Source organism: Fistularia commersonii, chromosome 14 (assembly GCF_037954325.1).
Source record: "Fistularia commersonii isolate RoL2024-O1a breed Wild chromosome 14, RoL_Fcom_v1.0, whole genome shotgun sequence".
NCBI lineage: Eukaryota > Metazoa > Chordata > Actinopteri > Syngnathiformes > Fistulariidae > Fistularia > Fistularia commersonii.
In genome coordinates this window covers 5,105,001-5,117,239 of record NC_141297.1, presented here as the reverse complement: position 1 = coordinate 5,117,239, position 12,239 = coordinate 5,105,001, and the positions used below count along the sequence as shown (strand labels likewise).

Sequence of the window (12,239 nt, the reverse complement as noted above, 5' to 3'; positions counted from 1 at the left end):
CTTCGAAGTGAACGACGGGAGCCGGCTCCCCACCAGTCAGGAGCCGGCTCCCTTCGAGACGCTTTTCTGCTCTTGAAGGCGCACGTGGTTGGTCAATATGCGTGGTGTCGCCTCTGTGTCTGCACTTGGTGTTTCTAAATGCCATTCTTCAGTAGGGACTGCTGATCTTTTTCTTGTTGTTTTACACATTTTAATTTATATTTTTTGCGTGTTCTTCAGGGGTCCTGTGTTGTTTCAGTCTAAATTGGTTAAAAGTTGAATTGTAAATAGTTAAAAGTTGTTGTATTTTCTAGTTTATTTATAGCACCGAAGAGTTAATATTTTTAATTTATATTTTGTTGTTTTGCATTTTTTCAGGGATTCTGTGCTGTTGTTTCACTTTAAATTTGTTACGTATATAAAGCTAAAAGTTTATTCTTGCATTTCATAGTTTATTTGTTGTTGCACTGAAAAGTAAATATTTTTAATTTACATTTTGTTGTGTTGTGTGTTTTTCAGGGATTCTGTGTTGCTTGACTTAGTATAAAAAAGTTTAAATTAGTTAAAAGTTCATTGTAGAGCGAAAAAATAAAGGCTACTATAATATAGTAGTATAATACATTTTTTTTATTGATTATTAATTCACTTTGTGCATAATGTCACATTATTATTGGTAATATATCGATTAAAGCAACAAAAAAATCTGAAGAGCCGGCTCTTTTTAGCGAGCTGAGCCGAAAGAGCCGGTTCTCGAAAAAGAGCCGGAATTCCCATCACTCGGCCCCCGCCAAAGCATTGCTGCGGGCCGGGTCTCAGCAAAAACTACTCACAGCCGATGACACGCCATCCTGTGGTGTCATGTGGTAACTACATGCTCACTAACAGTCTGAGTGAGAGGAAAGGAGCAAGTTACTAACTCAAGAAATAAAAGAAATTAAATACCAAAAAAAAGGGAGGGGGATGTCTAGTCTTTGTACTCTCACAAACCCACCCCCCAATAATTAGTTTATGGCTATAAAAAAAAAACCATCTTATTAAGCAGACATGCAGTATAAAGAGAGGTGCATCGCAGATCGATAACCCGTGTAGTGTTAAAATTCGCCCGCGGGAGCGCGTCACGTGACGACAAAGGGATGCCCAACTCTTTACTCTTCCACTGACACCCACGCGCGTAATCGATCACGCACCCCGCGGCTTTGTCCGGGGCGCGGCCCGGCACCCCAAGTGCCACAATTCCAAGAGTGCGTAAAACAAGTCCTTATTAGGAAATAAACCCGACAGTTGAGGCGATGGTATAAAATGAATAAACCGATAAACTTTCAGTGAGGACGGGCTTTTATTTTTTTTTCTCGGGGAACAAAGTTGTCAGTTTAGTCAGTGCAGCCTGCGAGATGGCAGAAGCAGCTGCTCCAAAAACCAAACATATAAAACCCACTACACCTCCCATTACACAAACTCATACGGGTGAAAAACAATGACAGTGTAGCGTGGTGTACTGTTTGCAACCTGATGTCCTGTACAATCAACAAATGAATTCACACTGAGTGCTCGGACATTGAAGAGTCAGGGAAGTTGTTCAAGTCTGCAAAGCAAGCAGCATTTGTATTTGTTCTATTTATAACAAATGACTTGTAAATAAAATGACCAATAAAATATTGGCGAAGTTAAGTGACCCTCTGTTGTGTGCATGTATGTTTGTGTGTGTGTGTGTGGGGGGGGCTGCACAAGATCTCCACGAAATGAGTTTTTGGAGGTTGGGTTTGTCTGGAGATGAATAAAGTTCGACTAAACTGACTGTTTTGTTTCGCTTTATATACCGTATGTTTTATTACGCGCCTTGTAACGCGGTGCGCCTTATGTATGAAAATAGACCCGTTCATTGATATTGCACCTTATAGTCCGCAAAATATGGTCAACGTTTGCACAGAAAATACTGTTGAATATTGTCTGTGGAGGTTGTCCGTCATCCAAATCATGGTTAATTCTTGTCAAAATCCAAAATTTCTCTTGAAAGAGCTCCAAAATCAAGGGGAGCAGAGTGCATCATCAGCACAAATCAGTTTATCAAAATAAAATGTAACCAAGACAAAATAGTAATAAAAACAAGAATACAATAATCAATATCAGTTCATTATTATCATTATCCATAAATCAGTTCATGGCTCTGACAACAGCCATAGTGGTGGATGTGTCGATCCCAAGTAACAGCAACATCAGGAAGAAAAGAACACAAGACGCTGAAGAAATTGTGTGTTTGCACCTTGAATGTTGCTCACAATGCTGCCATTCCTGAAAAGACTGGATATGCCTCCTTCTGCTCAAATGTCTGAGTTCCCAGACACCCAAGAGGTGATACCTTCCAGCATGCAGGCTATGGATAAAATTGTCTGGGATGAACAGCAGCTTCAAGGTGAGAGCTGCAACCAGAGTTCAGGGGAGGAGCTTCGTGAATCCATGACAACCCAGAGCCTCTACAGTCATGGAGTAAAACCCTCAGTCTCAAGGTTTTCAATTCATGGACGACAGCAGGAAAACTATAGTTGTTTACGCCTCCGGGAAAGAGCTAAGTCTGCCCTGACTTGAAGCTCAGACTCTTGTGCTAGCATCAGCATCATCACTAAAATAAATATTTTTAGTCTAATTTCTTCTCAATTTTTTTTTTTTTTGTTTTTACTGCAACAGTTTGTTTTCTCAAAAATCACTCTCTGGCTCAATTTCAAATGTTCCTTTCTTTTGGGAATTCTGGATTTGAGTATGTAGTTGCACCATGTTCTTGCCATGAGTAAACTTGCAGCGTCACAAGTTCATCTGTTCCTGTAAATGTTTAATAATGGTCGCGGATGCACAGTGTAACTTTCAGTTAAATATTTCACTGGAAAAGGGAAGTCGGTAAATAATTGGGAAAACAGCCAAAACATTTATATTGTTTGTTTGTGTGTGCATTTTCTTTCAGATACACCTTACGGTTTTCCTTTATTTCATCTCTGCTGTTGTGATGTTAAACCTCATGGCAGCACTTTGCTGCTCCAGCAGGAATGTCTACAGGTACCTCCATGACAACGGTCAGAAGATCTATGGAGGATCTCAGTAATCTCAATGATCTCAAATCTCAATGAGCCAACTGGACTTGATTTCTTCTCTTTGGGGAGTTTTAAGTACATAACTGCTCAAGTTGGAGATTGGTCCAAGTTGAGATGGCTTCTTTTTGTTTCATAGCAACATAACAAGCCATCTCAACTTAGACCATAAACAATACTGTGCATTATTATGTTACATCATCCAATGAAGTTATACTTCTTTGTACAATATAGGTGCTATTTGCTCTTTTCTAACATAACAGAACCCATGCACCGTGGGTCTTAAAGAAACACTGTTTCAATCCTTTGTATGTGTGAAACATATGGCAGTATTGACAATACAGTTGACTTTGATAGACGGCTATAGTGGTCTAGAATAAACAATATCATAATCTTTTGTATTACACTATCAAAAAATGAAGGAAAGAAATCCCTGCATGAGCACCAAAGTAGAAATTAATGAATATTTTGATACAATGTTACCAGGATGTTGATGGTTTATACTTTCTAAAATTAAAAAAGATTGAAGCCCTTAATTTTGTCACTTCAGTGACACATACAACACAACATCAGCTAAACTTGACTTGTTCTGGTCGAGATACCGAAAAATACAGCATTCATACAGTGTTGGGACCTAACAGCTGAGTTGCAAGACTGATGTTCAGAGTGAAGACTCTCCCTCCTGCAAACAACATAGAGACACTGAGGAACCAGAAATGACTCTAAACCCAGGATGAAGAGGTTCGGTAAATGTGGTGTAGAAGGTGTTGAGGTGAATCAGTTTGTCATGGGAGACGCTGTAGAAGGACAGAATACCAGCAGGACAGTCTACATACACTGCAACTCTGTTAGAGACAACAGGGGACGAGATAGTTGTCACTGTGTTATTGTAACGGACTTCGTAACCACTGGCAGAGCAGAACAGGTTCCATGAGTGGTCGTTCCATCCAAACATGTGCCACCACAATCCTTTCCTTCTGATTCCTCTGTAAGTCACTGCTACATGAACACTTCCTCTCCACTCCACCTCCCAGTAACAGCGACCAGTCAAACCATTTTTACACAGCAACATAGGCCACGTGTCAAACCTCTCTAGATGATCAGGATATGGTTGTTGTTCTTCTACACCTGTCACTGTCCTGTTGTCAGACAGTTTCAGATGTCTGTCTGCGGTGTTTGAGTCCAATGTGAGTTAACACCAATCTGATAGAGAATATAAGACACAAAAATAATGAATCATTTGAATCATCTCTTGGATTAATTTTCCTTGAAACCCTGAGATGTGACTCTCTGTAAAGTCTCATGATGTCCACGTTGTCAGTCATCTACTATTAACCCTGATTGAGCCACTAAACACCTCAACTATCAGCTCTGTGTTTCACTCAAAGCTGATTGTGTTTAATTGTCATGAATCAAGAGAAAATCCACACTTACACTTCCTCAGTCCAGGTTTTAACCTGTGCTCTCCACCATGGTCCACCCTGGAGGAAGAAACACAAGAATCTCATCAACTGTTTATCAAAACCTGTTTTCTCCTTTTGAGTGGCGAAACCTAAATACAGCCACTATTTCAGCTTTGCAAACAAAGGCTTCATATCTGGACCTGCTGATGTGAGGGATCAACACAGCAGTGTGTTTTTATTTAGATCAGGTAAGTAAAACTCAAGGATTGGGGGCAAATTCTATTCCAGAACCGCATCTCACATGGCTACTGGACTTGAATTTCTTCACTTGAAGATGTTTCATACTTCATCTGAGAGGCTTCTTCAGTTCTAATGACCTGTGGAGAGTTTGCGAATTTAACTGCCAGGGTTTTGGGCGGGTCTAGGTTATGGGGACTTGTTATTTAAATGTATGAGTTGATCGGCACAAAAATCTAAGGAGCATCTCAGGAGGTTCCTATGCTAATGGTGGTGTCATTGGCTGGGACACAAGAGCAACTTTTCTGGGATTACCTGGATTGGAATGTGAAAAGGTAAAGCTAAACGAAGGAGGGAAACCTGTTGGATCACAACAGACTGATCATGGAGAACGCTCATGCAGAAGTTACTGGGGTTCTGGTGGTGAATCTTTCCTGGCTGTTCAGAGGGTGCATGATGAGGTGGACGAGTGGTGAAACATCTTCAAGTAAAGAAATTCAAGTCCGGTTGCCACAACAAGATTTTGATAAGAATTCACCATGACCTGGATGACTGAGAACTGGTCAGACATCTGAAATCAAATATTTCCATATTTATGTTAATTGTTGTCGAAAACTGTTGTTTTATGTTTATGCATCTGCAGTATTTAAGTTCTTGAATTCTTACATGAGCGTCTCCAGCCTCCAGTGTGGATCCTCCAGTCCAGCAGACAGCAGCTTCACTCCTGAGTCTCCCAGATGGTTGAAGCTCAGGTCCAGCTGTCTCAGATGGGACGGGTTGGAGTTCAGAGCTGAGGCCAGAGAAGAACAACCTTCTCCTGTGATCAGACAACCTGAGAGACTGGAAAGGAGACATTGAAGAACATCATGTGATGAGAATAATCATAGAAAAATATATAGCAGCCTTAAGATAAAATGAAGACTTAAAATAAAAACACTTGAAATAAAGTGTTTACTGACCTGAGGGTCTCCAGGTGACAATGTGGACTCTCCAGTCCAGCAGACAATTGCTTTACACCTGAATCCTGCAGGTCGTTGTTACTAAGATTCAGGCGTCTCAGACTGGAGGACTGAGAGCTGAGAACTGAGGACAGATGTTCACAACTTCCCTTTGACAGGTTACAGACACTCAACCTGAAGAGATATTTAAATAATTATACCGGACTGTGGAATGTTAGTTTTCTCGTTACTTTTAATTATGGTATTCCGGCACCCACTGCGTTACATTTTGTGCGGAAAAACGAACTAGATCAGGGCACTGGTGAGACAATCATGATAGTCTATCTAGATATCTGTTCTGTTCTAGCTTTCTTTGTTCAATTTTTGAAACCAGAACATTTTGCTTGATTTTAATGCGCTCTGAGAGAAATGCAGCTTGCACAAGTTATTTAGAAACGTTAGATCAATGCCGTAGAACCACAAAGCAACTAGAGGTAAAACTTCACTTAAAAGTGCAAATACTTAATTTCACATGAAACCTTTCAAGTAATTGGAGACTGTATTTTCATTTTATCCCCTTATAGTAATCTTACTGTGAATATAATAATAATTTGGAGACTTTTTAAAAAATATGACACTGGCTAATAATCTCATGAAAAATCTTTGTCAAAAAAAAAAAACGCTATATTCTGACCTCAGAGTTTTCTATTTCTTTTGCCATCCATCATTTGAAAAAAAAAAAAAAGATCACTGACCAGCAAATTCAGTATAACCTGTAAATATTACGGTCGCATTTTGGATCAGAAGTGTATATGAAGTTTGAATACAATTCCATTTACCATAATGGTCTTCACAAAGACCCTTTTCAGTTTCTCAAGTAGCAATATGTTTACCTGAGAGTTACCAGGTGACACTTTGGACTCTTCAGTCCGACACACAGCAGCTTTATCCCTGAATCCTCCAGCCGGTTGTTACTCAGATCCAGGTGTCTCAGACTGGAGGACTGAGAGCTGAGAACTGAAGACAGACGTTTACAACTTCCCTCTGACAGGTTACAGTGACTCAGTCTGAATAAATACAATACATTAATGATTATACTTGACATAAAAATAATCAAATATTGAATTTCAGGTAGCACATTGAATCACTTTGACAAACTTGAAACTTGAATATAAAGCAATAAATTTGTGGCAACTTATTTTAAAACGTATATGAAACTGGAAAATCCTCATCAAGAAGAATTTATACATTGTCAGACAAATTTTATTCTGACCTGAGAGTCTCCAGGTGACAATGTGGACTCTTCAGTCCAGCAGACAACTGCTCTAGACCTGAATCCTGCAGGTCATTGTAACTCAGATCCAGGTGTCTCAGACTGGAGGACTGAGAGCTGAGAACTGAGGACAGACGTTCACAACTTCTCCCTGACAGTCTACAGCCACTCAGTCTGAATAAATACAATAAATAAATAATTATACTTCACATAAAAAGTCAAAAATTTTAGGGCGCACATTGAATCACTTTGAGTAACTTGAAACTTGAATATAAAGCAAAAAATTTGTGGCAACTTATTTCAAAAAGTATTTGACACTGGAAAATCCTCATCAAGAAGAATGTATACATTTTCAGACAAATTTTATTCTGACCTGAGAGTCTCCAGGTGACAATGTGGACTCTCCAGTCCAGCAGACAACTGCTTTACATCTGAATCCTCCAGCCGGTTGTTACTCAGATCCAGGTGTCTCAGACTGGAGGACTGAGAGCTGAGAACTGGAGACAGACATTCACAACTTCTCCCTGACAGTTTACAACCACTCAGTCTGAATAAATACAATAAATGAATGATTATACTTCACATAAAAATAATCAAATATTGAATTTTACGTAGCACATTCAATCATTTCGAGTAACTTGAAAGTTGAATATAAAGCTATAAATCTGTGGCAACTTATTTTAAAAAGTATTTGACACTGGAAAATCATCATCAAGAATACTTTATACATTTTCAGACACATTTTATTCTGACCTGAGAGTCTCCAGGTGACAATGTGGACTCTTCAGTCCAGCAGACAACTGCTCTAGACCTGAATCCCACAGGTCATTGTTACTCAGATCCAGGTGTCTCAGACTGGAGGACTGAGAGCTGAGAACTGAAGACAGACGTTCACAACTTCTCCCTGACAGTTTACAACCACTCAGTCTGAATAAATACAATAAATGAATGATTATACTTCACATAAAAATAATCAAATATTGAATTTTACGTAGCACATTCAATCATTTCGAGTAACTTGAAAGTTGAATATAAAGCTATAAATCTGTGGCAACTTATTTTAAAAAGTATTTGACACAGGAAAATCCTCATTAAGAATACTTTATACATTTTCAGACACATTTTATTCTGACCTGAGAGTCTCCAGGTGACAATGAGGACTCTCCAGTCCAGCAGACAACTGCTCTAGACCTGAATCCCACAGGTCATTGTTACTCAGATCCAGGTGTCTCAGACTGGAGGACTGAGAGCTGAGAACTGAAGACAGACGTTCACAACTTCTCCCTGACAGGTTACAGCCACTCAGTCTATGAAAGAATCGACAACAAAAACAAAGGCCTTTGATTATTCATATTTGGATTCATTTGGATTTATAAAAGGAAACTGAAATTCTTCACAAACTCAGCATTTCATCCACTTACTGAGATTTACATGAAGCCTTGACCACTGGCATGAACCTCCATAGAGCTTTTTCTGAAGCAGAGTATTTCTTCAGATCAAACACGTCCAGATCTTCATCAGATGAGAGTAGGATGAAGACCAGAGCCGACCAGTGAGCAGGAGAAAGATGATCTACTGAGAGACATCCTGATCTCAGCTGCTGTTGGATCTGTTCCACGAGTGAATGATCTCTGAGTTCATTCAAACAGTGGAACAGATTGATGGATTTCTCTGTAGACAAGTTGTCACTGATCTTCTCCTTGATGAATCCAATTGTTTTCTTATTGGTCCCTGAGTGAGGTTCTTTCTGAGTCACCAATCCAAGGAGTTTCTGATTGGTCTTCAGTGAAAGACCAAGGAGGAAACGAAGGAACAAATCCAGGTGTCCATTTGGACTCTGTAATGCCTCCTCCACAGCATTCTGATAGAAGTATGATTCATATTGACTCTTGTGAAAGATTTTAAATATCCCTGATGTCTGTTTTTTAGAGAGCTGATTGACACCAGAATTGAAGAAGGTCAGATGGACATGAAGAGCAGCGAGAAACTCTTGAACGCTGAGATGGACAAAGCAGAACACCTTGTCCTGGTAGAGTCCTCTCTCCTCTTTAAAGATCTGTGTGAACACTCCTGAGTACACTGAGGCTGCACTGATATCCAAGTCACACTCTGTCAGGTCTGATTCATAGAAGATCAGGTTGCCTTTCTGCAGCTGCTCAAAAGCCAGTTTTCCTAAAGACAAGATCATCCGTTCGCTCTCTGGATTCCAGTGTGGATCTGTAGCAGGTCCTTGATTCAACTTGGTGTTCATCAGTTTGACCTGAACAACCAGGAAATAGATGTACATCTCAGTCAGGGTCCTGGGCAGCTCTCCTCCCTCTCTGGTCTTCAACACGTCCTCCAGGACTGTGGCAGTGATCCAGCAGAAGACTGGGATGTGGCACATGATGTGGACACTTCTGGAGGTCTTGATGTGTTTCATGACTCTTTGGGCCTGCTCTGCATCTCTGAATCTCTTCCTGAAGTACTCTTCCTTCTGGAGGTCTGTGAATCCTCTGACCTCTGTCACCATGCCAACACACTTCGGAGGGATTTGATTGGCCGCTGCAGGTCTTGTGGTGATCCAGAGGCGGGCAGAGGGAAGCAGATTCCCCCTGATGAGATTGGTCAGCAGCACATCCACTGAGGCGGACTCTGTAACATCAGTCAGGATCTTGTTGTTGTTGAAGTCCAGAGGAAGTCGACACTCATCCAGACCGTCTAAGATGAAGGCAACCTGATATTCTTCAAAACGGCAGATTCCTGCTTCTTTGCTTTCAGTGAAGAAGAGATGAACAAGTTCCACCAAGCTGTACTTTGTCCCTTTCAGCACATTCAGCTCTCTGAAGGTGAATGGAAACAGGAACTGTATTTCCTGGCAGGCTTTGTCTTCAGCCCAGTCCAGAGTGAACTTCTGTGTTAAGACTGTTTTCCCAATACCAGCCACTCCCTTTGTCAGCACGGTTCTGATTGGTCCATCTCTTCCAGGTGAGCCTTTAAAAATGTCTTCTCGTCTGATGGTTGTTTCTGGTCTGGTTGACTTCCTGGATGCTGCTTCAATCTGTCTGACCTCATGTTCATCGTTGACCCCTGCAGCCCCTCCCTCTGTCATGTAGAGCTCTGTGAAGATGTCATTGAGAAGAGTTGGGTTTCCTGCTCTGGTGATCCCCTCGAAGATACACTGAGAGTTCTTCTGCAGTCTGCACTTCAGCTCATGTTGACACTCAGCAGCACGAGTTCCTGGAGAAGAAAGAGTCATTGTGGTGATTGTCTGTCATTCAGATCTTGGAATCCGCATGTCACATAAGGACAACTGAACTGGTGTGAAGCTCTGGGCCTACAACGAGTGACCTGGAGATGATTGAAGGGCCAAAAGATAAAGCTGAACATGTGAAAGAAAATGATAAATACTTTGTGAACAAGCAGAAACTCAACCTTTCCAGGAGATGGATAAATGGACAGTCAGATGACTTCTTCTTGGATGAAGAATCTCAGATGAAACCATGATGAACAACTAACTGGAACTGATCAGAACCAAACAAAACAGGTCCAGTGTCAGCTACTCTAAGCCAATCACAAGATCAGGTTTGGATACTGACTCTAAAATGTGTTATTAGTCACTGATGTTTTTCTCTCATATTCTAAATAAAAATGGACCAGTCTTTCTGATGAGAGCTGAAGCATCCCCAGGTGACCTGAAGCCAGTCCAGATGTCTTCAGCTTTCAGAGACAATCTAAATACTGTAAAATAGAGATGAGGTGAATCTCCAGTCTTACTGCTCTGCAGACGATCAGCCAGCTCCTCCTCCTTCATTCTCCTCAGGAGGTGCAGTGTGATCTTCAGAAAGGCCTCCCTGCTGCTCTTCCTCTTCTCTTCATCTTCACCCACCAGCACCTCGTCGTCCTCAGTCTGACTCCAGTAGCTCTCTGGGTAATCTGTAGTCAGGAGCCTCTGGACTCTCTTCATCTCCTTCTTCACGAAGCTGATCATGTTCTCCTCCAGCAGCTGGAACAGGGTTGAAGGTCAACATGAGCAGTAGAAACACCATCAGATCTTTTGTGGTGCACTGAAAACCCTTGGGGTCTACAGAGTACAGCACTGACACTGTTGGGACCAGAAGGTCACTTGAGTAGCTCTGCTTGACAGTGGTGTTTGTACATTTACATACCATAAGTACAGAGTCCAGGTGTGTTTGATGCTGCTGGACAGACGGACCACTGAGAACATCTGACCTCGACTGATCACCTCTGAGGGGAAAAGATGGGGACCGCGAATAAGACTCTCATAGAGTAAAAGGAAGTGTGTTCTAATAGAATCACTCCATCAGTAAATGCAATAAATGTATCTGACCAACGAAAGCTTAAACATTTCAACAAATTTGAAACAATCAAATCATTCCTTCATTGTGGCAAAAAGTAACTGATCTTTCCACAGAATGTAACATCACTCTCTGGACAACAGGGGGCAGCAGGTGATGAAAAGGGAAGGACCTGTCCTGTCAAGCAGTGATTTTCAACCAGTGCGCCGTGAGAGATCGTCAGGTGTGCCGTGGAAAATTATCAGGGCGCACTGGATTATAAGACGCGACTCTCCCTAAGAAATGGAACGCCACTCGCTACGTCATCACGTCAGTGACACAATGCCACAGCAAGACGAGCGAGTGACAGTGATGGAGACGGTCAAAAGAAAAAAGAAAAGACGGTGAGCTCGAGGCAATACAGCGAAAGCTATCTTTCATTTGGATTCACTTTCACCGGGGATGCAACGGCACCGACTCCGCTGTGCTTGGTGTGTGGTGAGAAGCTATCCAATAGCGGGCAATTTTTGGGAGAAAAACCACAAAGGTAAACGAGAGAGCCCTCAAAGCTAGATGCCTTGCTGCTGAACTCGTAGCTAAATCAAAAAAGTCACACACTGTGGAAGAAACATTAATACTGCCAGCTTGTAAAGCTTGAGAAAGAGCTTTGTGTGTGTCTTTCTACCATTACTGCCAGGATATCCATTGTGTGTTCATCGAAACAGCCCCAGGTTTCACACTGAGTATAAATACGTTAAAAACTATATTATTAACTACATGTATTATATATACTGTGTTAGAGTGTCATTTTGTGTCATTTTGGTTGGTGGTGTGTCCCAGGATTTTGTAAATGTAAAAAATGTGCCGCGGCTCAAAAAATGTTGAAAATCAATGCTGTAAAGTATGTCATATTTTCTACACGGATCCATCGCATGAAATGCAAACTTGTCAGAAATGGAGAATTTGCAATTGAAATTGAATATTACAACATGAGCGATAAATAGTCATAAGATCATGACAGAGTTAGTAATATACGTATCATAGAATATAGAACA

The 12,239-nt window shown here is 41.1% G+C and overlaps 1 protein-coding gene across 1 annotated transcript in view; it reads right to left on the bottom strand.

The window, feature by feature from the left end:
* Positions 1 to 3,515: 3,515 nt before the first annotated feature.
* LOC147227017 (uncharacterized) overlaps positions 3,516 to 12,239 on the bottom strand; it is a 23,121-nt gene continuing 14,397 nt past the window's right edge. The window contains 14 exon segments of the mRNA XM_086159984.1: positions 3,516 to 4,259; positions 4,491 to 4,537; positions 5,363 to 5,536; positions 5,656 to 5,829; positions 6,528 to 6,806; positions 6,808 to 6,861; positions 6,908 to 7,081; positions 7,281 to 7,454; positions 7,661 to 7,834; positions 8,041 to 8,214; positions 8,329 to 10,126; positions 10,667 to 10,712; positions 10,776 to 10,892; positions 11,056 to 11,134. Coding sequence (XP_086016110.1) covers positions 3,718 to 4,259; positions 4,491 to 4,537; positions 5,363 to 5,536; positions 5,656 to 5,829; positions 6,528 to 6,806; positions 6,808 to 6,861; positions 6,908 to 7,081; positions 7,281 to 7,454; positions 7,661 to 7,834; positions 8,041 to 8,214; positions 8,329 to 10,126; positions 10,667 to 10,712; positions 10,776 to 10,892; positions 11,056 to 11,134 — 4,006 coding nt within the window. The 3' untranslated portion in view covers positions 3,516 to 3,717.